General features: G+C 43.5%; 2 protein-coding genes and 1 long non-coding RNA gene across 8 annotated transcripts in view; 1 reads left to right on the top strand and 2 right to left on the bottom strand.

Annotated features, from left to right (window-relative positions):
• The window catches only part of CEMIP (cell migration inducing hyaluronan binding protein), a 110,790-nt gene extending 99,984 nt beyond the window's left edge, over positions 1 to 10,806 (top strand). For all 6 annotated transcript variants that reach the window (XM_040706933.2, XM_040706934.2, XM_015292039.4 and 3 more), the window contains 4 exons: positions 76 to 162; positions 400 to 557; positions 2,527 to 2,627; positions 3,243 to 10,806. In XM_040706933.2, coding sequence (XP_040562867.1) covers positions 76 to 162; positions 400 to 557; positions 2,527 to 2,627; positions 3,243 to 3,370 — 474 coding nt within the window. In that variant the 3' untranslated portion in view covers positions 3,371 to 10,806. The remainder of the gene's footprint in view (positions 1 to 75; positions 163 to 399; positions 558 to 2,526; positions 2,628 to 3,242) is intronic.
• Positions 10,807 to 10,840: 34 nt separating this feature from the next.
• MESDC2 (mesoderm development candidate 2) lies at positions 10,841 to 16,702 on the bottom strand. The gene is made up of 3 exons (NM_001030551.3): positions 16,518 to 16,702; positions 13,758 to 13,990; positions 10,841 to 13,033 (listed from the first exon to the last, which is right to left on the bottom strand). Exons 1-3 carry the CDS (start codon positions 16,680 to 16,682, stop codon positions 12,772 to 12,774), a joined length of 660 nt encoding a protein of 219 aa, NP_001025722.2. The 5' UTR covers positions 16,683 to 16,702; the 3' UTR covers positions 10,841 to 12,771.
• A 1,734-nt stretch (positions 16,703 to 18,436) lies between these two features.
• Positions 18,437 to 25,729, bottom strand: LOC107054200. Its single transcript, XR_006931132.1, has 2 exons — positions 25,634 to 25,729; positions 18,437 to 25,230 (listed from the first exon to the last, which is right to left on the bottom strand). It is a non-coding gene; the product is annotated as an uncharacterized LOC107054200 (long non-coding RNA).
• Positions 25,730 to 25,864: the final 135 nt, after the last annotated feature.

The following is a 25,864-nucleotide window of genomic DNA, read 5'->3' as shown; positions in this document are numbered from 1 at the left end:
TTTACTGAAGATGCAGCACTCAGGTAATGGACACCCTCATTAAAAACTCTTTTTTTCTCTCTTTTTTCTGAATAGAAAACGAAGGATCACCTACTAGAAGTGAAGATAGAAACTTATAAGAAACAATACTTCCACCTGAAGGATGACTATGCATACATCGAGGTAAATGGGTCTTATCAGTAAACTGTATGGGACAAAAGATTTGAGTCACTTTTCCTTTGAATTTTACAAAAAAGAAGAAAAAAAAAGCAGGTCAGCTTGACCTCAGAGATCTGGAATTCTGCCCTTTGCTGTAATGAGCAGTCCCCTAATTAAAAGCTATTAGTGCTTCTTAGAGATGATTACTTTGCATTTGTGTTTCTTCAGTAAACTGATAATATTCCTTCCCCCCTCCCACAGGTTGATGGCATACGGTATTTCCTCACCGAAGAGGGTATTCAGCTGATAGTGATCGATGGACATCACGGGAAAGTAGTTGATCGAGTAACGTTCAAAAACTCAATTCTACAAGGAATCCCAGCGCAGATAGAAAACTATGTCAACAACATCAAAAATCAGTGAGTAATTCGGTGTTGGTAAGGCATAGTGTATAAGAATGCTGTACAACACATCTTTTTGTGGTTTTGGTCACCTAACATGGACCAGACTGACTGAGCTAACAGTATGCTTTTGTACCTGCTGACTCCGAGTCCAAACGTGAGCAGGACGTGCAGGCAGCAGAGGATGCAGAGTGTGTGATTTAGGAACTGGCTGAGCCCCCAGTAAGCTGCAGAGCTACACTTGATTAATAAACTGCAGATCCACACTTATGGTGTGAGTTAGAGATAACAGAAGGCTTAAGTTCAGAAATAAACTTGAGCACATATTGGGACAGCTGTTTACAGTTTACATTTTACTACTGCCTGCACACTTTCTCAAATAGCAGAAAATCCCACTAGTAAAAAACATTCCTCTTTGCACATGTCCCCTACCCAGACCTAAGGTCTCTATGCCTCATTTTTTTTCTAGTATGGGCACCCAGAAATGCAGAGTTTTTAAGGTGGGTGCTGATTACCCACCAAATGCTCTTGCGTCCTGAAGGACAGCGGGTTTGTTTGCTGCAGTAGTGAAGGAAACAGCATCAGAAATCCTTTGTCCAAAGGGGCTGTTCCTACAGTGGTTTGTGCAGTGCTATGGGAAGTGAATACCTTTCCTTGCTATGAAATCTGTTTTGATTTGAAAGCCAGTACATAACAATTAATACAAATGTGATTGCTTTGCTGATGAGCCACCTGGTGGGCAGATTGACAGGGTGCTGTTCTAGGATTTATTCTACAGACTCGGAGGAAGTTTTGTCGTGGTACCAAGCTTGTCAACACAAAAAATGCTTTAAATAATCCTAAACATTGCAAAAAAAAAACACGTCAAGTGGTTACTGCAGAAAAGCATGCTAGTTACTCGCTTTTCTTTCATTAAACAATCGAAGAAAAAAAGGACCCATCATTCTTTGCAAAAAAGTCCAATCTCAAACCTGTCTAAAGCCTGCTGCTTGGGTTCCTTCTTTAGAGGATGAGATGTAATTAGGCTTTAGGTGCATTTAAGTCTAGCTGAGCCTCATTGTATTGTCTTGATGAGTGTTAGAACAGGATTAGGATTGGAATTAGGATTAGGGTTAGAGTTAGGACTGGAACTGGATGCGAAATAGCCAGCACCTCGAGTATCGTTCAGCTGTGTGTCTTTGCGAGGGCTGAAAGCTCAGATCATTCTCCTTTAATCGAAAGCTTTCCCAGCCCTCCCCCTGCCGGCCTCTCCAATCCCATCAGGCAAAGACTTCAGCTACTGCCATGAAACCTCTTTAATCCATTTGCTGTGTGAGGTGCCATCCAGCTGCAGGTGGGCGCAAAGTAGCCAAAAGCAGCTCGGCAGTGCAACCCACGGATTGTTTAACACATCAGGCTTACTGTAGGAAGAGACCTGATGGCTCTTAATTCTTTTACTTCTCTTTTTCTTTTGCTACCGCCCAGTCCATCTCCAGTGCAGGCATTTGAGTGTAACTGCAGCACTCAGCAGCTCAGGGTTGCAGCTCTGCAGGCACTGCTGCCAATTTAGCAACTTGTGTCCACTGTGATGAGGGAAAGCAGACCCAACAAGGCTCTCGTTTTGCAGGACTGCAAATGGCAATTGAGTCAGGCAAGCTTCAGTCGTGGAAACCTGCAAGGTGGAATGAAATTATTTCATCTAGGCAGGTGTTTGATTATTCTGCCCTGCAGATTTAATTAAGAGCGGGGCAAGAATGGCATCCCAGCCCTAAAAAAAGGAAAAAAAAAGGAAATCTGTCTGCTTCCTAATAGGTTTTGTTGTCATTATTGGAAAAGTGACCATATGACTAAGCTGTCAGCATTGACAAAAGCCATTAAAGCAGAAAGCATTGCAGCTGATAGGTGTCTTTGGGTCACACAGACAGGAGTTAGTAGAGCTCAGGCCATAAAAGCAAGGAATGGTTCCTAACTCCTCACCTGTTTATAAATGACTTTTTGTTTCCCTCAGCTCTATAGTGCTGGTGACATCTAAAGGAAGATTCATTTCAAGAGGACCATGGACTAAAGTACTGGAGAAACTCGGAGCAGAAAAAGGTTTTAGTTTAAAAGGTAAGTGCGTCTGAAAAACACAGTTCTAAAAACCCTTTGATTATTCCCCTGTGTGGTTCCCACAGAGGCACCTTTTCTGGGCTCCTAAACTTTACCTTGCCTGTCCTATCGGCATGTGCTGAGACACCCTGGGAGCAGGCATTTACTTACTGGGAAAGGTTGTGTCTACTGCAGTGTCAAGTGCAGATTTACTGCAGAAATCAAGTGTCTTGATTACAAAGCATTGCATACTGCACTAGTATATAATTCTTCTGTGCATATAGCTCTGTTCAGCCCTAACTGCAAACCTTTTTTTTTTTTTTTTCCTGAGCATATGCAAACACTCAAACAATAGCTTCAATAGTCAGCTCTGAAGGGGGTTTCCTGGTCTCTTTCTTCTCTGCTACATATCACACAGTGGCTACTGTTAATTAATGGAAGCACAGAAGTTGTGTGTACAATTTTAATTAAACCTGATATGGAAAATATTTCTTTAATACCTCGGTAACGCATTATCAGCAACATTTGTGTGCACATTTGTGCTCCTGACCACCTGCAGTCTGGGTGCAGCCACACGTGTGGGTGTCTCTGTTTGCAGCCCTGATACGCTTCTAATCTATTTGCTCTGATTTGCAGAAAAAATGGCTTTTGTTGGGTTCAAAGGCAGCTTCCGTCCCGTCTGGGTGAAGCTGGTCACTAATGAGGACTCAGCTAAAATCTACCAAGCACTTCCAATTCCTGTGGTGAAGAAAATGAAGTTATGAGGACACAAAGCTTTGCCTTCTGGCTGCCCGCACTGCCCCACTGGGATGGACTACTGACTGTTTGTGACAGGCACATTACAGTGTGCTCCAGAAGTGTAGCATTTTGTTGTTGTTGTTGTTCAAAAAAGAAATCTTACTGTAAGTAGCTAAAGTGGCCACATGTGATGGAAACGCATTCCTCTGTGATCAGCGCGTGTTCTGTGATTGTCGGCACTTCGCCAGTTGATTTCCATTGATGTTGACGCTCGTGTCACTGAGCAAGGTTTGACCTGATTTGCAAGCTGCTGGTTTTATGGTTTTTTCAACATGCCTACGGCATGTTGTCTCTGGAAAGGTGAGCTCTAGGGCTAAAGGCCACTGAGGATTGTTGTTTGTACCAGCCTAACTTGTCTAAACGCTTTTCTTTCCCCCTGGAGTAACCAGCCAAGTCAAAGCCTGGATGAAAATCTAAGGTAGAAAGTGTGGATTTGAACGACTACTTAGATGCTAGGAAATATAACTGGACAACAAGACTACCTTACATTTTCTGTGACAACTGATCAAGCTCTTTGGGATCTGTGTTGTACATACATTGGGGAAGAGAGGGGAGAGGAGCGAAGCAAGCATACAGGAAGAGACTGATGCGAGCACAACTTTCTGCTTGCTCAGAAAACTGTGGTTCTCTTGCAGCTTCAGGTCTTTTAATGGTGGTTTCTCAAATGGGAGGTTTTCCTTCAACAAGCAGCCGTAGTCTAGAAGGAAAGACCTGTCAATCAGCACCAGCACTTCCAGCCCTTTGTCCGACCATGTATAAATTCAGGGCCAATCTAGAAGGTGTATGGTAGACAGACAAAAAAGGCATCCTGTTCAAGATTTCCAGTTCTCAGCTGGGAATACCGAGACTTGAATTTCTCAGCCACAGATGGGTTGAGCAGCACTTAGCTTTCCAGATCAGGTCAGTCTGTTGGGTATTGCTTTCCAGCCAATTCCTTGGCCTTTGGGTCATGAGTATCTTGACCTGCTGGAATTGTTATGTGAAATGTGAGTGGAAGGTGGCAGAGGTAGAAGTCTCTGAGGTCTTACCAGATAGCTGAAGAATTAGATTGGGAATCCCCATATGCTGGTTGGACGTTGTGTGCCTGCTTCCCCCTTCCTTCAGAGCATTAGGCTGGTAATGAAGGCCTATCAGTGAGTCAGGACTCCTGCACAGACACCTCCCGAAGATGGGAAATTAAGCATTGTCTCGTAAAATATTTTAAGCACTTCCAATGTTCAGTGATGTTTCTGTTTGTTGCTCAGAAATGCCATGAAGGCATAGGCAGAGGCTGTGGCTGTTATAAGGAGGTTTAAGAGAGAGGTTTTAAAAGTAAATATGAAAGTTAATTTTACCAATATCCGGGTTTGTTTCCCCTCTTTGTCTCTCCCTGCCCACGTTACTACAGAAATTATTCCGACTGCTGATAATTACTCCATTAATTATTATTCAATTAATTGGATCTCCAGCACCTAAATTGCTTTTTTTTCCCCCACAGTATCCAAAATGCTGTCTTTTAGCTGGAACGAAAGAGCAGCGATGCTGCAGGTCACCCCACAACTGGGCTGACGCTTAACTCTGTCAGCCCTATCCCTACTTTTTAGATCAATATCTCTGAAAGGAAGTCAGATAGCACTGTGGGCTATATTTCCTTCCAGCCTCTCCTGGGTTTTGAAACTGGAAATGTTCTTTTCAATCTTACATCTGAGCTTTCCCCTTTCCCTCCCTTGCTTCTCAGCAAGAGCCTGTTAATGAAACAGCAGCGCAGTCATTTTTGGGTTTGAGGCATTTGCGCTGTTTCCGGAATGAATGAGCAAGTTAGTTAGATGGTGGTGTTGGCTGTTTTTTCCCCAGTGTCTTACAATGGTCTGGGGAATCTCACCCTCAAAGCACAAACTCTTCTTTGAAAAGGTCCCTTTATAGTTCAGCCATGGTGAGCCAAACATCGCTTACCTGATGTTCTCTGATAAGAGTCTCTGATAGAAACAGAGTCAGATCCCCTGAAGTCGAGAAATACACTGAAAAAGAATCACTGAATGTGTCAGGCAGGTTTATCTACACATCTTTGTTCCTATAATTGCACCTGTACCAGTGGAGTGCACGTGCTTCCACGAGATGGACCAAAGCGTGAGCGTTTCTTTCATGAGCACTTGACACGGGCAGGAAAGCGAGGTTCAGAATGTACTTGGTTTGGGATCTGGTTTTCCACACCCCACTCTGTGAAGCACTGCTTCCCTGGCTGGCTGGAGACTCCCTCTCTGTACGTGTGCAGATGCCCAAAGGACCGTGCCCTAGGCTGGTTTCCTCAGCTACTACGAGAGCAGTACATTTGTGCTAGAGTTGTAGCTTCTGATTTTACAATTTTTGGAATTCTCAGGGTGAAATCACAAGACTTGGCTCTAGGAAAACTTCTTTCTAAGAAAATCTTGTCTTATTAAGAGACGAACACTTGTAAGAAGTAGCTCAATCTGTCACGCAAAGCTTGTCATGTGGGGCCCGTTTGGAGCTAGGGCTGGGTCTCATGCTGTGAATACTTAGGACAGGATCACTGCAGTCTGTAAGCCTGAGGGATAATGGAGCATCATAGCAGTGTACCGGGGCAGACACTCCTGTGAAATGCAAAGGGCTCCCACTGACGCGAATCGGATGAAGTCAGTGGGTTACTCTGAAGTCACAGCTTAGCCTGATGCCATCACTGGTCAGCAATAGTTTTGTGCCATATGATTCCTTTTTAATCTTCGACTGTTGTAGAAATTGCACGTGAACATTTTGACTAGTGAATTAACTGGCTGCTTGTACTTTGTACGTCCTTTTAACAGACCCCCTCACCGGCTGCCATGATCCTCTTTATAAGGTTTTATTACTGCAGATGTTCCCATCTCTGCCTACCCAGTTGCCATTGTCAGAGTGATTTTTTTGATTGGGTTTTTGTTCGTTCAGATGTTTGTTTGTTTGGATGTCTGGGTTTTTTTTGTTTTAGCATTCTGTTCAAATGCTTGTTTTACCTGTCGCCGAAATAGCTGGTCCTTTTTCGGGTTAGATGTATAGTGTTTTGTACATTTTCTTAGAGACTTTCCAATGAAAAAGATCTATTTTCTATTTATTTATTACAATGGCACTAAGACAACTAAATTGCAGACATAAGAAGCACCCTTACTGGAGTTTAGCATTGGCTAGGTTGTTAAGGAGGTCAGCAGTATGGCTTTTCTGATAATCTGCTTTGCACTTGAAAGCTCTCTATGTCCGCAGAATGTGGTAATGCATTGACTGTCTGTTTTGTGGTGACAAGAGCTGTCGGGACATTTGTTCCAAAAGACTGTGGCTTACAACTGAAATAACATGTAGTTATTTGGAGTACACAACATTTATCAAAATAAATATTCAATGCAAGTTTCTCATTTTACTTTGTTGTCTTGCCTCTTCAGTGTACATCTATAATGATGAGCTGGCATTTACTGGAAGAGCACCTTCTGCAGCCAGCTGCATTCAGACCATTGCACCCAGGGTCTCAGCTGTGCTCATAGCAGCTTGCTTTCCTAAGGAGATAATGCAGTGTCGCTAGGTCTGAAGTAGAGACCAGCCCAGGACTTGTTACATCATCTGAGAGAGAGAAATACACTGCCCCTTGGTTACAGCCAAAGACAAAACCAAATGACTTCAGTTTGCCACGTGAGGGCTTAGGGAGGTCCTGGTGTCCTCTCAGCCCCATATTTCCCCCTTGTGTTTCTGGCACCCCCGTTGTTGCTGGAGGACAGGTGATACTGCAGGGTATGAAGGGCACCGAGAGGAACCTGGCTGCAGTGGCAGCAGAGTTGTCACACCACAAGGCAATGAGGAGGCTGCTGGTAGAAAGCAGCAGTAGAACAAGAGCAGCTGAGTCACTGCATATTTCCATGGGGGTGGGTGATATACAATACAGATAGAAAGGTGTGTTTGCATATCAAGGTGTGTATATGCGTGTGCGTATAAAAGCTATGTGTGCATGTCTGTCTCAATATAGGTGCGTATGAATAAGCTATGCATGTCAGAATGTACATAAATGTGTTTTTATACAGCATATGTGTGTGTACATGTGTATATGAGATAGGCATACATGTCTGGGTGAGCAGTAACATCTGGGTACAGACGGTAACACAGCTGAGCCTATCTAAGATGAAGTCATGCAGCAGTCACGTGAGAAAAGATGCATGGGACTGCGCAGTAATCCTTGATCTGAGATGGTGATGAGACATAGCAATGTGGCAGGGGGAGAAAAGATCGGAATGAAGAGGGAGAGACATAGCTTGCCTGCAGTTAGGGAATTGTAGCAGAAAAGCTAAGCCACTGCTTGGAACAGTGATTGAGCACATGAGGAGAAGACAGGGGACCTCACATGCACGCAGTGAAAAGAAACTCAGTGACTGGAAGGGCAGGATGCACACACATGCCACCTGTGTTGGGCCCCCCCATCCTCATGAGCAGTCTGGCTGCAACCCCATCCTCCTCTGAATTCGGTTTAAGGCTCTCTGAATGAGCCTTAATGTTCCAGAATCCAACAGCAAAATCTGTATGAATCAAAGATTATAGCACCAGTGAAACATCCATGTATAAAAGCAGAGGCAGCTCCACAGTTCTTTGTATTGCTGCTATGTGCATGCCCTGCAATCAAGGACAACTGTGAAAAAGGTAAACACTCGTTAAAAATAAAATTTAAATGAATTAGAAAGGCTAAGGTAACAGTGGCCAAACATTGAAGAGAAATAGGCTGCTCCTTGTCTTAATGGAATGTTATTTTATGATTTCCTTTTTGAAGAAGAATTTTAAAGTTTAGTACCAGAGATCTTTTTGAAACCAAAGCTGATGTGGCATCAGTGAAAACCAGAGCAGCTAAGTGTGTCATAAGTGGTAATAATGGTATTTCACAAATATGTCCTTCACCTAGAAGGAGAGAACAGTGCTGGAGACAAACTGACAGAGAATCTTTCCTGTTAGAAAAGATGCAGAAGATGACCATGTAGCAGATAGAGATAAAAGCCTGCTAACAGATACAGTTTCACAGTAATACTATGACACTGAGATTTTTTTTACATGTACATCTTAGCCATGTAGTAATGACCACAAATGGAATTCTCACCTTTCCAGAAAGCAGCATTTACAATGCTTGAATATCCTAAATAATAACCTTTAGTCACTGCTGAGGGAGTTCTGTTCCATATTCAAGCACTAGCATTCACTTGTCACACAGGCTAGCTGGGTCTTCTAGCTAACGTAAACCACCAGCTCGCTTACTCCCTTTGCTCCATAAAGTTATGTCTCCAGGAATAGGGAATGCACTTGTTCTCTTATAGCTAGAAATATGAATTAGCAAAATAAATATATTCAGTAGAACAGCTGAGGCACACAGTATACATTACACTTATTTTGAAAATGAAATCAGATGCTTATTTCACTATTTTAATCAATAAAAATCAACTGGAAAATTTTCACTAAGTATGACATTTTCTGTAGTATCATTGCCTATCTTCTTCTGAGAATGGCAGCTGGGTTAAATCATAGAATCACCAAGGTTGGAAAAGACCCACAGGATCATCCAGTGCAACCATTTGCCCTTCACCAGTGGTTCTCACTAAACCATGTCCCACAACACAACATCCAAATGCTCTTTAACCACCACCAGGCTTGGTGACTCCACCACCTCTCTGGGCAGCCCATTCCAGTGCCTGACCACCCTTTCTGAGAAGTAGTAGTATTTCCTAACGTCCAGCCTGAATCTTCCCTGGTGCAGCTTGAAGCCATTCCCTCCAGTCCTATCACTAGTCACCCCAGAGGAGAGGCCGACCCCCAGCTCACTACAACCTCTTTTCCGGTCATTATAGAGAGCAATAAGGTCTCCCCTGAGCCTCCTCTTCTCTAAACTGAACAATCCCAGCTCCTTCAGCTGCTCCGCATAAGGCCTGTGCTCCAGCCTCCTCACCAGCTTTGTTGCCCTCCTCTGGACACATCTGGACAGGACCTAGATGTCTTTCTCACAGTGAAGGGCCCAAAACTGGACACAGTACTTGAGGTGCAGCCTCACCAGTACTGAGTACAGGGGATAATTACTTCCCTGTTCCTGCTGGCCACACTATTTCCGATACAAGCCAGGATGCCATTGGCCTTCTTGGCCCCCTGGGCACACTGCTGGCTCATGTTCAGTCTAGCATCAATCAAAACCCCCAGGTCCATTTCCTCTACACAGTCTTCCAGTCACTCTGCCCCACGCCTGTAGCGTTGCCTGGGGTTATTGTGGCCAAAGTGCATGACCCAGCCTTTGGTCTTGTTGAATCCCATCCCATTGGCTTCAGCCAAGCTATCCAGCCTATCCAGATCCCTCTGTAGGGCCTTGCTACCCTCAGGCAGATCAACACTTCCAGCCAGCTTGGTGTCATCTGCAAACTTACTGAGGGTACACTCAATGCCCTCATCCAGGTCATCAATAGAGATATTAAAGAGGACAGGCCCCAGCACCGACCCCTGGGGAACACCACTCATGACCGGTTGCCAGCTGGATTTAACTCCATTCACCACCACTCTCTGGGCCCGGCTCTCCAGCCAGTTCCTTACCCAGCCAAGAGTGTATCTGTCCAAGCCATGGACTGCCAGCTTCTGCAGGTGAATACTGTGGGAGACAGTGTCAAAGGCTTTGCTGAAGTCTAGGTAGACTACATCAACAGCCTTTCCCCTCATCCACCAGACGGGTCACTAGATCATAGAAAGAAATCAGGTTGATCATACATGTTGTTATTACCAAGATAACCCAGCAAATCTAGTTATGGCATTAGAACAGAGAAATAATTTAAATGGAGTAGAGAAAGGCAGAAGTTAAACTGTTCTGAAAGCAGGCGTTTTTCCCACATACCTCTGTATAGAGCTTAGGTAAGGAGGCAAGAACAAGAAGTTATTATCTCCTACTAAACAAAATTACCTCCAAGAAGCTCACAGATTAAATATGTATATTTATATATTGTGTTTTGGTCTCTTCAAACAATACAATATACCATGACTTATATAACTCTGCACTGGTTCAAGTGCCACAGTCCTAAAGACTTTCAGAAGGGGGGAAAAAAAGGCAAACAAGTCATTTTTTTAATTAAAAAAAAGTGGCACAAAACATGACTTCATTTTACATATGCAAATTAATTACTCAGAAACAAACAACTGGTCAACAGGTGGGCTGAATTTTAGCAAAGCTGCCCCCAGCCTATTAACCACAAAGGGAAGAGACTCAGCCAGCTGTAAACATAGTTTTACCACCGACTACAACAAACAGCTTCTCAGAAGTTGGCCTATAGTTACCATCTAGTGATCAACCCTTCTCCTTAGCTTTGATTTTCTATTATTTGTATACCACCTTGCATTACTTAAATACTTAGCTCAGTAAAAACCCAGTTTGACCAGAAGAAAACAAAAAAACAAAAACTCAAGCCAGAAAGCACAGAGCATTTCCACATGTGTAATGACAAATGGAATTGTCATCTTTGTACCATAGAGTTGTTGTAACAAGAAAAAAAGGCAGTAACATTTCATATTTACAGTTTCATTTCACATATGCTCATCTTCTCAGAAGCTAAATTCTTAAACAAAACAGGGAAGTACCTGAAAGTGTTACAACATGGTAGGTTAGTTATGAATAAGAAACAGACCGCACATCTCTCTACAGTGCAATATCCAAGTTTCTAGAGACCTACCTCAACTGCTGTATACTTTTGGATTAACAGTGGAATACAAAAGCAGTACCCGACTTTCATCTTTCCACTCAGACAACCGTTTAGTGAAGCATGGCAGGAAAGGTTTCTTCAACTCATATGCTGTTACCGGAAGTAAGGAAAAATGACTGCCTAGAACTTTCATCAGTATCAATTAGTCCTTATGAGTAACTAAAGCAACAAAAGACAGGTGAGTTTCCCTCCCCAAACACCAAACTAAATGCATCATTATTCAAAACATTTTACTACTCAGTAAGCAGTAAGTTTAGTGACACCCTTTTATTTTGGAACAAGCACTCAGAAAGTCAGCTTCCCTCTTTTGGTAATGAAATATTCCACAAGAGCAACCATTATGGTTCAGTTAGGACCTTTCACCCAAAACACTTGGATTTTAGCACCTTATAAAGAGAGTGAAAGTAATATTATCTTAGTACTATCGAATGGAGACAGTTAATACTGTGCTCATCCTCTGGAATATGATGTGGACCATAAATACTGGGTGCATTCAGTCCTAAACACTGAGAAGAGGAAAAGGAAAGCGCAGCTAAGCCATGTGTTTGCCTAAAAACCTGCTGAAATTATAACAAAACCTTCCTGACCACACCAAGGCTTTCAAGGAGAAATCAGATCTGCTCCCATGCATCAAGGTTCCTATTGTTTTAACCACTGTTTTCATTTACGATCAACCATGGCACGCTCAGGAATTTACAAAAAAAATCTGGTTATTAAACATCAGTAAGAGATATATCAACCTCCAAGTTTAACTCTGCACTGTAACTAAGGCTTTAACAAAGATTCAAGCAAACGATTAGCAAAACAAATCAATTTCAGAGTTAAAGCCATATCTTCTAACTCGCTTTCTGGATAATGGGGCACACATAACATTTGCATCCGGAGGCACGGTTCTTTGGCAGCAGTAGCAACTTGAATGCCATGAATGTGACTTCTCTTTTCACTCTAACACTGTCCATGTTGGCTTTGTAGCTTCCTTACAGTCAACTCCATCACATCTGATGGGTACAGAATCTCTTCTCTGTACTGGTTTGGAGTGCATTAGCTGAGTGTCTGCCTAGCTTCTATTATGTATCAAAGTACTTCTGTGGATTTTCAGCGATGAACAGAAGAGCTTTTGTTTACAGAAAAGCAGTCTAACCAAACCCATCCTAAACCTGGCCATTTCAGGCATCTTTTGCCACTGTAACGTTGCTCATTGCAACTTAAATTATTTTGCAAACTGGAGTGGCAAACTGGCTTCCTAAAGTATCTTTTAGCAAGAAGCTCTGAAGGAATCAATGACCAACTCGCATACCCAAGACAAACAGCAGCTACTACAGATTAGCACTAGTGTATTCTGAGACTCTTTTCCTTCCTCTCCACCTACATTCATAACCTCAGACATAGGTTGGTATGTTAACTTTGAACAACAACAAAAGTGTAAAGAATTACAAACTAAAGTAGTCAATTGCTGGTATTAAACATTACCATTTCTGTAACTAAACAAACAGCCAACATTAATAAGTAAACATGTATTTCAACACAGAAGTCTTCAAACCTCAGTAACATCTGCTTCCTTCCTTCTCCTCTGTAAAGCCAGAAATTGTAAAGAAAGTTAAGTTTCCCTTCAAGGAACAGCAGAGCGCTATTCAGTCTGGTTCATGTATCTGTCATAGATCCTCTCTCTGTTTGGTTGCACGGTTGTCCTCATGGCTGCTTTTAGATTTCTCTGCGTCTTTTTTCTTCTTCGCTTTCTCAGGTTTGGTTTTGTTCCTTCCTTTCTCACTTCCATCCGCTCCTTTGCCCGGATAAACCTGGCCTTCCAGAGTAACATCCGCACACCTTTCTTGACTTATCAGGAAGTCTTTGATCTCCCAGGCATAACCGCCATCACGAAGCATAAAGATTGCACGATTGGAGCCAACAATAAACCTAGAGGAAAGATGCATAATTTTTCTCTTAGTTCTGTGCTTTTCCAGTGCCAAGACATTTTATTTCATTCAGAGCCCTTCCAGGTCAGATATCCATTTAAAAGCAAGAAGTTGGTTTTGTTGCCTGGGGATGTGGATGAGAACAATTTACTAGCAGGGAAGAATAAAAAGTGTTAAGTGTAGAAATAACCAAGTAGGAGAAAGTATGAAGAAAACGCTAGAACTAATTTGATGCTATACAAAATCCACTGATGGGCATCAAGTCTGATTTGTGCTCTTACTGCCAACTTCCCCAGTCTCAACTCAAGACTGCAACATTCCTCTATTTCAAAAGCATCCTCTCTCGGACAAAAATCTCATTTTTAGCCAGAGGAACAAAAAGCCTTTGTGGTTACAAGTCTTCCAAGTGGGATGTCTTTCATCAACACAAAGGCAAACTACCGCAGCTAAAACTGATATACAGCTGAACTGTGAGATAAAACGAAGCTAGGCTATATACAAACCACAAACAAGTGTTAAAAATATTTATGCACCAAACCAAATTTTTTCTAGAGCAACCTAGAAGAAAAACAAATTGGTATATAAACCGAAGCAGGAACAAAGAAATAGTGGGAGCTGATAGAGCTAGAGAAGAGCACAGGATCAATAGTTGAAAAGACTTTCAGGAAGAAAGAAAGAAAAAGTTCTTTAAGAGCAAAACTTTACCCTTGCATATAATGGCATACCTTTGTACATCATAGTTTGCATTGAAGAGACTGCCCTGCCACAAGCTAGTAATTTCTTCTGTCTCTTTTTCCGTGGGATTTCCTGACACTGTGACAAACATCATCAAAGTCTTCCCTTTTTTTGTCAGTTTCAGGATACTTTCAGGCTTGCCTGGATCAATTTTTGAGAAATCTATTGGTGCCGGAGGCCTCTTGTGTTCAGGAAGATCCCCCTCCTCAATGTCATCATCTTTCTGCATTGAAAAGGAGAAGGAGAATCGTTAAAATTAACTGCTGAAGAAAACCATTCTTTTCAAAAACTCACCATTGTTTAGAGAATAACTGCTTCCGTAAGGAGAAAGCACTGAGTAGTTTAAAGATGCAGACCCCCACCTGAAAAGAAACTGTGAACTTTGCCTCAGGATAAGTCACTTATAAACCCTCTCATCAAAGCACAATCTCATTTTACCACATACTGAGAAATATTCCATCCTCACAGCTAATCCAATACAAGCCTACTCGGTGCTTCATAAAATAACACTTTTTCCTTCAGTTTCATTTTATTAAGCACACAATGTACTGTTAAATACAAAAATCTTACACTATTGAATCATAGATGTTCTGAACACATATGAGTGAATTATTAACCATACTTTCTACCAGTTTGGATAGCACAAAACCAACATACTCCGCAGCTTTGAAACAGAAAGGTAGAACCAATGTTTACAAATATTCCTTATACAATACAGAAATTGACTACAACTTCAGCGAGACCTCAACATGATGATATGTATTACCTGTTTTGCCCTGAACTATTCAACCAAACATCCATAAAGAAGTATTGCTAAAGCTTCAACTGAAATAAGCGGTCAAAAGATCCCCTACATGTCACTTCCCTTGATGATCATGCATAAATTATCACATTTTTTATTAATCAAGTTAACTGCAAAGTAAAAGACAAAAATAATAGTGTAAACCTTTGCTTTGCAACATCTAGCGGACTAATTTATTTAAATGCTAATGTGAGGCTTCAACAGGAAAGCATTACATACAGTAGCAACCTGTTCCTTCTCTCTCAACCCCTCAGCTCCCATTCTCATACACTTCTCTCACCACCATCTTGGATTTTTATTTTTAAAAGGATCTGCAAGATATGTCACCCAAACCCATACCTCATTAAATAACCATAGCTCAGACTCAAGCCTAAGAAACCCTGAGCATCAGTAATAATCTGTTTTAAAAGATATGTTGTTTTAATAACAGAGCTAAGAACCTGGCCCAGGGTTTCTTCTGTTTCCAGACTCAAGGCTGCTGGAGAGCTCCTCACCACAAGGGAAATCTCTACATAGCAGAAACGAGGTGCACTTTTCCTACCCTTTCACCTCTCTACCAAAAGCAATGACTGAATACAGCAAGTGCTGTAAGTTCCGTAAGCTGAAGCTCACTTACTGATCCCTCTTGGAGCAGCAAGACTTCAAAATTAAAACCTTTTAGCATTGGCAAGCCTGCACTGTTCCAACCTGCTGAAATAGCCCTCAGAAATCTGGAGAGATTTTCATAACAACTTTGTTTGCTCCCACCTTGGTGCTATCTAAACAAGCTTTTAAAACACTGAAGATTGCAACGAAGTCTCTAACAAAAATTGTTTGTAAGGAAGTGTTGCTTCTGTCCTAATGGTTGGACTGGGTGATCCTGTGGGTCTTTTCCAACCTTAGCAATTCTATGATGGCCACAAAAATAGAAAATATTAGGAGTCATCTCACTCTGCTGAAACCAAGGAAACTTGACCCTGCACAGATCTGTGTCCCATGCCCCCTTGCTCCCAAGCATAATTCCTGCTCTTATCCAAATCCACAATGGCTCCTTTGTTTCTCTCATCCCACCCCTTCAAGCCAACTAAGCCCTTTCTTCTTTATGCTCCATCCACCCCACCCTGGAGTCTTTCCAGTTCCCTGTAGGCAACCCAACAGCTATTGGGGAAATACCATGCAGCCGACCATCCAGATGCCAGAAGAACTGTTAATTGTTCAGTTCCCACTTCCATAACTTGTTGCTCCCATGGCCGTGCATGCATGTCCTCAGCTGCAATGCTAACCCGAGTTGCCCAGCCACAGCTGCACACAATCAGTCTGTGAGCACTCAAGCAGCACTTTGTGAAGTGAAACAGAGACCTTCTCCAGCTACAGGGAAAAAAGCAAAGAGCTGCTGGCCACACAGCTGGCACGAAGCAGGAGAGCCCCAGAGGCACTAACCCTTCCATCCAAGCAACTAACTTACCACCTCAGACAAGCTTATCCTTTATGACTTGCCCTACTATGCCAAACTAAACTGAATTTATCCACTACAATCATTATTTCTTGTTCAGCAGCCAGGACTATCTGCTCCTTGACTGATTAATAAACGGTGAACTTTGGCTTTTTAGTTGTTTCCTTTAAACGCTGACTCAATTTTCCAAGAAAACACCTTTCTAAAGGGAGAAACGTGCACCGCTCCATGGTATAATAGAGCTCACCGCCGGCCCCGCGCAGCCAACCCTCCTCCCCATTCACCGCCGGCCCCGCGCAGCCAACCCTCCTCCCCACGGCTCCCGCGCACGGAGCTGCTCCTTTCCGACCGGCAGCCGCCACCCCAACGGCGACCTCCGGCCACACCGCCTCCCGCAGCCCCCAGGCCTCAGCCGGCCCTCCCGCCCCGCCAGGCCGCGGCCGTGCTCGGGCAGAGCGGCCGCTCCTCCGGCTGAGCACGGAGACCCCAGCGCGGGCCCCCAGCCCCGCCCCGCACCTCCCACTGCTCCAGCAGCCGGGCCATGTCCGCGTCGTTGTAGTCCCGAATGTCTTTCTTCTTGGCCGGCCCCGCCCGTCGCTTCCCCTCCGGCTCCTCGGCGTGGGCCGCCGCGCACAGCCATAACGCCAGGCCCAGCGCGGCCCAACGCGCGGCCGCCGCCATCTTGTCCGGCAGCAGACGGTAGAAAGGAAGGCGGTGCGGAGGCTTTAAGGGCGGGAGCACGGAGAGGCGGGGCTGCGGAGGGGCGCGGGCGGCGAGCGGAGAGGCGGGAAGGGGGAGCGGATAGTCGGAGTGCTGAGTGGCTGTGGTGCGGGATGGGTGCTGCGGGAAGGGTCGGTGCTGTGCTATAGAGCGGCTCCCGACTTGAAACTGGGACATTTGTTCTTATTTCTTAAGCAGGACGTAGCTGTGTTCATCGATGGATGTGATGGGAATCGGCCCTGCGGCCCTGTCTTGTAGCTACTATCTCAGGAATATCCCCTTTTTTATTAGAAGATCTAAAAATAAAGCTGCTTTCAGTAAAGTATAACTCAGAGCATCTGACCACCACACACACACACGGCCTTTTCTTTGCAGATACTATTTTTCCACTTTTCCATTATCCGAACCAATCACACAGATTAACATCGATATAGGCCTATTCGAGTCTTCATTTTTTCCTCAATACAAATCACGTTAATCATAAATATTGCAGGCTTTTGCCTTGGGGACTCCAATGGACTCCAGTAAGCTGCAACAGTGGAACAGGAGGAAGCATGAGAGTAACAGCAGGGTTGGTACACAGAGAGGGCACCGCGGGCAGTGGGATGGACTCTACTGAGTGAACACCCAGTGCAGTTCTGTCATTGCATCCAGGCCTGAGGCGAACCAGGAGCCCGCTGCGCTGATGACACAGAACAACAGCAGGCAGTAGGCTGGGGTGTGGGTTTAGGATGCTTTCTGGATCCAGGACTTCCTAATGGATTAAGGCCCAGTGGGACTGGCAGCTTGTGAACTTCTGGGAGATGGCTGCCAAGGGCACACGCCATCAAACAAAACTGGAGTCTCCAAGCCTTAGCAAGCAGTGGAGGATATGGGATGCAAGACTGCAGTGCCCTGATAAGCATCCACCCTTCTCTGCAACCTCCATCCCACAGATGATTGTTTTATAACATTTCAGAAATACCACCAGTATGGCTGAGAAACAGGAAGCTGTTAGGCCATAGCTATTCATAGAGCTTGTTAAATACACAATAACTGGAACAGGGTTTTAGTTAAGTGCCTCCCACAAAGCTGTCCAGTAAGTCACTAATGAGCACATTTGCTCAGTGACTTCTCATTGAATATAACAGATATCATATATACTACATCCCACTGCCCTGATTAATGAGGTTTTAGTGAAGTATGTTCCTGCTAAGTTTGTTATTATTGGATCATGCTTAAATTCACTAAAATAAAAAAAAAATCTCAACTTTTGGAATGTTGGACTAAGCAGTATAAAAATACATTTTTATTGAATTTCTACTGGGAAATATTTTCTTCAACTGTTTTCTGTTATTAGAGCAAACCAGGCCAACTTGACATTCATTAATATCTGGTGCTACGTTCACATGCAGATCTCAGAAGTAATCCAATTCCCTTTGTTAAGTGAACAAGTGGTCCAGTTTTTCCAGCATGGCACCAAACAATCCTATGTTATCTGTCATGCATATAAAAACTTCAATTTGAAAGGAGAGTATTTCTCATGCTTGGCTCTAAATGTGCAACTACCAAGCAGCGTTCTGTGCTCGTTTGAAGAACTTGTTTGAAGTACACATGCTCTCCGTGGAGTCAGCTGCGGTTCACACACCTACTCAGCCTCTCTATACTCCATTGTTCTTTCCTGTACAAGAAACAAAAGCCATGCAGCTACAAATACACATCACTCACAGAGCAAATTAAATTGAATTATCTTTTTACTGAAACATGCTGTGTTTCCTTCAGAAACATACATATCATACAAATATGCCTTTTTACCTCAAGCATTCTCGTATGCCTTAGAAGTTTTGATAGTCTTAGCAGCTAACACTATTATGGTTACAGAACAGAACATATCTGATAATAAATGGCTACTGTCATTGTGAATTGCAAATACAAAGCGTTCACTGCTTTATTTTGTAAGTCCCATTTGTCATGCCAGGAGATGTCTCAAGCTGTAGGTGTCATTTCATCTTCTAAAACATACAATTTTTATTTTGGTATTTTCAATGATAACATCACAATTCAATAAGAAGTGCAAATCTACTTCCCCTCTCGATGTAAAATGTTTCCACTATTGAGTAGGGTTGGGTCAAGTTGCAGTTTGAGAAGATTCAAAGCTAAATTACTGCTAGGCGTTCATTTATTTGTATGTCTGTATTTCTGCAAAATTTACTTCTTGTGCCATTATTTATTATGAGTTAGGAGAACATGCATGTGTTTTTAGCTGCCAGAAGCTTTTTCCTGTCCTATCGAGTGGTAGGTTTTTATGTGCGATTTTCTATTTTAGTGTGGATCCTCATTCCTAACAGCTTTTCTTTGCTAATAACTATACAGTTGAGGAAGTATGCAGTATCTTAAAGCTTGTCCCTTGACAGTCAACCTTGGAAAGAACAAACAACTTGAAATCATCAAGGAAAGGAAAGGGCAGAGCTGTCTTGGAAGGACATGCAGACAATTTAGAGATTAAAAGGAACTAACAAGATCAAAAGATTAGCCCTAAGCATGCAGAAGGGAGGAAGAACATGCAAGGGCTACTTGCTATCAACATATTCCATGTCTGGAAGAAGCAACTCATTGTAAGAACTCTTCTAATACAAGAGAATGTTTAACAGTGACTCAAATGAATGAGGTGTTGCAGAAGGTGGCCTGTAAGCAGTTACTTGGAATATCTGAAGTGATTAAGGTCTGGTGTGCAGCTGTACTCTGATTGCAGTCAGACAGGTGTTAGAACTGCTTTTGCTTAGCAAAGGACCACGGCAATACGATGTCAAATAATGCAGAAGACTTGGTCAGTAACAGATGCCAGAACACTTGAAGCAAATTTGAGATGACCAAGCATTCAGAGTATTACTGCTTAAAACATTGTCAAATATTTTACAGGCTGTCAGGGTATTCTACGTTACTTTCAGTATAACATTCAAAATTAGTGTTTTAATAGGTGAAATTAAGCTTAAGTACTCAAAATTCTCCCTTGCAAATGTAATCTAATGCATGAGCTCTCATGCAATCACAGTGCATATGTTAATTCAGACTTGGAAAGAGAAGAAAATATGCTTTTTAGTATAGAATATGCTGTCATTCAGAGCAAACAAACATTTGAAAGATTCAGAATAATTTCAGTCTAAATGAAGTTAAGGCATAAAACGCTCACTTGCCATCTATTAAGAGAATAAACATTTTTGTTCCGGAGCTAATCAGACCTTTAATCGCTGAGTCCAAGTTGACAAATTCTCCCCAGTCAGAGTAAATTAGTGTGATTTTGATATAAATTATATATTATAAATTACAATTCATGGACTGAATGGAGATGCTTGGCAAATGGCATGTGGGCTTGATAGCTTTACCTATCTGATCAGGTTTGGGGACGGAGTATGACACCTGACTGTCTTCTCAGCAGCCTTAAAGCTAGACACTGATCCTTACATTCAGAAATACCACTGAATGTTCCTGTTAATACTTGTCTTACTGCACAATTTGCTAGAAATATGAGCTGCTTAAAACTATGTATTGTTATACAATTTAAAGTTACCCTCTTAAGGAAAGAATTACACTAAACCAATGTCAAGGTTTACGCAGCTCCCAATGGAATTCTATTTCTAGTCTAATTTCCACAATCTAAGTGAAATTAATTTTGTAGTCCCAATTTAGTATTAGGTTTACAGGTCACTTCTGGCACTTACATCCACTGTAAGTAATATACCACACAAACTTCTGATGAGTTAAAGGTGCTGGATTTAAACTGGCAGTGAACACCAGCTCTTCTCACAGACTACACTGAGAGAAGTGTAGGATCAGAAACCATGAAGTAATCCTATGAAAACACCTATTAAAATTTCCTTGTGACATATATTAGAAAAGGAGATGAGTTTGGAAAAAAAAAAAAAAAAAGGAAAAAATCCTTCTGTGGAGTGTTACAGCTGCAGGACTGAACATATTACTGAAAGTGCAATTCAGGAAGGGTGGGCCCTTGCACATTTTGTTCATAGTACCATACACTCCTTTGATCTCAAACACATACACACACACACACACACAAAAACCAAAACAACCATCAAACAAACACCTCAGACCTAAGACTCTGAAGGGAGGGTCTGGGATTCCTGTTTATGTCAGACCACTCTCACCAATGGCATTTACCATTCTTCTATTAGGTGCTTACAAACCTGTGTCTGGTGCTGCTCACCCGCTCCTGGAGGGGGAACGGACACAAGCAGCTATGCTGCACCTCCTGCTCCTGGCACTCACCTTATAAAACACCTGCTGTAGGATGGGTAACTGTATGTGTGGATGGTAGACAAGAATATGAAGCACAAAGCCGTTAATGGCTGTTTTATTGGGATAAGACGTGGCACAACCTTCCATCCTGTGAAAAGACAAGTTTTTTAGCTGCATTTTCCTTTTCATAAAAACATGTCTTTTTTCAATTTCCATGCACCAAATAACCATATTAACAGCAGGAGACAACCAATCAATTATATACGGTAAGTGGTGAGAACAACTGTACAATAAACAGTGAATAAAAAGAGAACAAAATAAAACCCACTTTTGCTGTGTTATCTTTCAGTTGCAGCAGCCAGCCTGTATTTTAGACGTAACCGATATTTACCATTATTAATGCAGTATTTTTTCTTACCTCAGATACTGTGTTTTTAACTATGCCATAAAAAGGAAAAACAACGCATCCAAACACCAAGTTTAAGTCTGTCTGTGCAAGCCTACCCCTTGTTCTATAAACTACTTAAGCACAAAATCATTCTCAAAAAAGAAAAAACAGAACTCGTGTGTTTGCATTTTGCCCTCACAAGAGATCAGCTAACTGTTCCTCCAGATCTCACGCTGTCTTCTTTAGCTACATGCAGAGCGGTTCTCAGGTTGCTTCCCTGGTGTCTGAGCCATGATTACCTCTGCAGATTCAGGACGGATCCAGGCCTTGCAGTTTTAGTCTCTCGTAAAGTAATGACAGTAAGCACTGACCACAAAACACTTACTTAGCACCAAACCATTTAAGACAGAATAGATCTTGAAAACAATAAACCAGTCAACACACTCGCCTTTCCTGTACAACACACCTACCGCTCCAGTGCTGGCGAAAGGAAGGCCCAGCTTCTTCCAGCCTCTTTTAGTACGTCTTGCTCTGTGTCAAACAGTTTCCTTTGTCAGCCTCTGCCAACATCATCCTCCACTCATTTCTAGTTCCCAGCCTGACAAGCCAGCTGCATCCCCTGGAACTGGAGCTATCGTCTTGTAATTACCACCTCGTGGGTTTAGTCACATACAGCTGACACGGGGAACCATTGAATTGCCTTTTATTCCCTCATCAGCCAGCTCCCTATTATGGTAGATCGATACATCCATACAGGAAAGTAATATAAAGTACTCTAACCCATTCTGTCGTAGCTTCCTCTCACCAACATGGCCACATACAGTGATCATAAAATTATTACAGCTTGGTATTCTTCAGCTATTACTCAACATTGGCTACAGTGGCAAAAAGAAATCAATTTCTTAAAAAAAAAAAAAGATTTTAATAAGTAATAAAAGGGACGGGTTGTGTGAGATGATTCATGAAAGAAGACTTCAGTCTCCAGTTTTTGTTGTACTAAGCACAATGCAAAATAAAGATCAATGTGACGAAAGAAGATCTATCACAAGTAAGCCAATCTTCTGTACACTACTAAGCCACACTAAAAAGCCTTTTAATCCCTTCTATCTGACAATGCCTGCTGTTTCCAGCCCCACAGCGTTATTTCATTCAGACTGACAGCAAAATCTTTCTACAGCCAAGCCTCATCACCTCATTTTCATGTCTCCTCAGTTTGTACACTAATTCACAGAGCTGCCTAAGTCCTGCAGGTCATTTTTGAACTCAGCAGCCATGAAATCAAGCAGGTATACACAAATCCTCCCAGAAAGAGACGTGCAAAGAACTTAAGAAATACCCACCCCAAAAATCACCGAGTAAAATTTTCATCCTGAACAACGCAGATACCTCTGCTGGGCCTTTAAGGCATATTGTAGCTGTTCCTCAGTGCTACTCAAATTACTAGACAGAAGCAAATCTGTCTTCAAGGCTCCCATTTACAGTAAGGCTATGTGTTTATGGTCAAATAATGGCCTGTAAATTGTATAAAAGTAACAGAAGGAAATAACTTTTCACTAGAGTGTCACTATATGAGGGGTGGAAGAGAACTGGTTAGTTATAGATATACTGAAGACAAGTGTAAGTGGTTCCTACCCCTCCTCCCCCCCACCATCCCTTAGAGCACAGAGAGATTTTTTTCTTTTTCTTAAACAATGTGCAGCTGGTTCTCACAATGCATTTCAGAATCGTGTTCATCCTGCTACCTACTCAGGTGCACCAGAAGTAGCCAAAGGCTCGTTCCAGCAACCAGTGATAACACTGAAAACGACTACCCATAAGGGTGAGTCAAGTCAAGTGGATGGGGCCAGGCTCTTAGCGGTGCCCAGCAATAGGACAAGGGGCAATGGGCACAAACAGGAACATAGCCAGTTTCACACAAACATGAGGAAAAACTTTGTTAGCGTTTGGGTGACAGAGCACTGGGACAGGCTGTCCAAAGAGGTGGTAGAGTCTCCTTCTCTGGAGATATACAAAATCCACCTGGATGCTTTCCTAAACGACCTACTCCAGGAAAGCTGCTTTAGCAGGGAGTTGGACCTTCAGAGGTCCCTCCCAGCCCCTATGATTCTGTCTATTTTCTATGTTTTTAATTTCCAAAATGCAAGACAGATGAGATGGTTGGGTCACTCTTCATCATGTATTTTATATGCAAAAGAACAGAACACTTCAGGCTACTACTGGAGCAAAATGATGTTTGGTAAGATGAATTTGGAGACAAGCAACTGACCGTATTACAGTAACGACCCCTTGCTCATACCAAGGCTGGTAAGCAGTACATCAGTCCTTGGAACAGATTAAAGAAGCTCAAGGAATATTTGCTTTACATCAAAGCGGTTACTAACAGTTCTGATGGCCCTTTCAGCTGCTAGGAGTTGCCAAGGGTTAAGGCCTCGCTTTGCTTCTGATGTGGGCAGCTGGGATGGAGGCCGTAGAAGAACAGCAGCAGAAACTGTCCAAACCCTGGATGTCTCTTTCGTCCTGGGGCAATGACACAAGCCATATGGAGACTCACGGCTGCAGCACCTAAAAATGGAGAAGATTATTAGGTCATTTAACACCTCTTCTAGCCAGGCTGAGACCCAAGGTTTCTAAAATGAAATACTCAAACTCTCACTAAATGTAGTCACTACTCATTAAAAGAAACTAGGTTAATATTCTTATGAAAGGCATTCCTCGTGCTACATAATTTCTCACTGCCTCACTTAAGGACATATCTGGAAATACTTTGCAACACAATTCAGCTGGCTTCTGCTGCCCGCTGACTTTTATTTGTCAGAGTATTCTGAAATCACTCCTATTTATAGTTCTGAAAACGAGCTGTTGGCAGCAAACCAAAATTGTTTAGGCTCAAATTGTGACCTTCCGTTAAACTGCCGTAATCTGATTTAGGTAAACAGAATCTCCCTCATGCTATTACTGCGAGGAGAGGTGGGTGGAGAACTGCCCGTTTTCAACACACCCAGAGCTGTCTATCTGCCCTTCCGTCCATCCATCCTGGCTCTACAGCAAGGGCTCCCTCCACCCCACAAAGCGTGCATCCTGTTAACCCTACCTCTCCCAGAACTGCGTTTCTCCTGCTCAGTGCAAGCAGAGAAAGCCGAGGGCTCCTCTAGGCAGTGGGTGAGGAATTGTACTTATTTGTACTTGTCTGGAGATCTTAAGAAGTATGCAATTAGGTGGGCTCTGCTTGTGTCAGGGTGACACTGAATTCGGCCTGCAAGGTCCTGCAGGTCTAACTTCCATTTACAGCAATGCCGCTTCTACCCCTGCAATAGTACGAGTGTAGCAGGACCTCATGTAAACGTAAGCTGGGACAAATATATTCTGGATGGGTGCCGCCTGCTACGTGCACATAACCAACTGCCTGGAGTTACGGGGCAGAGTTGGAAAGCCTGAATGAAAGGAGCAAAAGAGCGTTATTATTTAGCTGCAGCACGATGTGTAACAAATGCACGATGTGGCTCCAACACGGACTCATCCTTTGGGGTTATTCTGATGGAGACGCTGCATGACAGCATTGATAGCCTCATGTGTGCGACATCAATATTATCATCACCATCGTTTACCAAATGATACATTCCCCACAGAAGCCTCCCAGGGAACGTTAAACCCATCTTCCTAAAACTCATTCCAGCATAATTAGTAGTTTTCACTTTATTATTTAATGCCATTTCCTCGTCTGCCTCGGACTCCCTGAGCCGAGCACCCCCCCATTAATGGCAGGGAAGCTCTCAGCGCGCTCCACAGCGGAAACGAGCAGAGAAAGTGCTCCTTTCGGGGCTCCCCGTGCACAGTCGGCGTCAGGAAGATCACATTTTCCCTGCTCCATTCTAACCAATGGCAGCCGACCTTCAAACAGGGACAGAAACACACCAAATTCATTTCCGATCGTTAAGAAAAAAAAAAACAAAAACCGTGTCTCAGCCTCGTTTCACGCTGCGAGCAGCTAAGGGCAATATTTATATGCAAATAAAAGCGTAACGATGCTTATACCACCGATTACGGCAAGCAAAACGAGAGCAAGGGAAGCCTGAGCCCGGCTGTCCCCCTACTCTCCCTCTCCCCCAGGCCGCGCACCCGAGGCGCAGCCCGAGCCCCGCCGCTCCCCCGCCATCGCGCGCGGCCAACTCACCTCACAACGCGGCTGCCGCCGGAGGATGCCCGCCGCTCGCACCGCGCCCCCCCGAGCCGCTCCCATCCCCACCTCCTCCCGCCCGACGGGCCCTCCCCGCCACGCGCGGTATTTATTTACTTCAGCCCTCCGCTCTCGCCGCGCGCCGCCAGGGGGCGCCACACGGAGCGGCGGCCCTCGAGGCCGTCGCGGCCGGCGCTGCCGTCGGCCGGTGCCTGGCGCGGGCGGCGCCGTCGCGGCACGGCGCTGCTGCCCCCTCCGCCGGGGAGGAGCGGGAGGCGGCGGGCGGGGAGCGGGGCGGCGGGGGGGAGGGCAGCGTTTAAACGGAGGGCGGTGACACCGCACAAAAGA

Source organism: Gallus gallus, chromosome 10, assembly GCF_016699485.2.
Source record: "Gallus gallus isolate bGalGal1 chromosome 10, bGalGal1.mat.broiler.GRCg7b, whole genome shotgun sequence".
Classification (NCBI taxonomy): domain Eukaryota; kingdom Metazoa; phylum Chordata; class Aves; order Galliformes; family Phasianidae; genus Gallus; species Gallus gallus.
The sequence above is the reverse complement of the archived record's forward strand: the minus strand, read 5'-3'. Positions and strand labels throughout refer to the sequence as shown.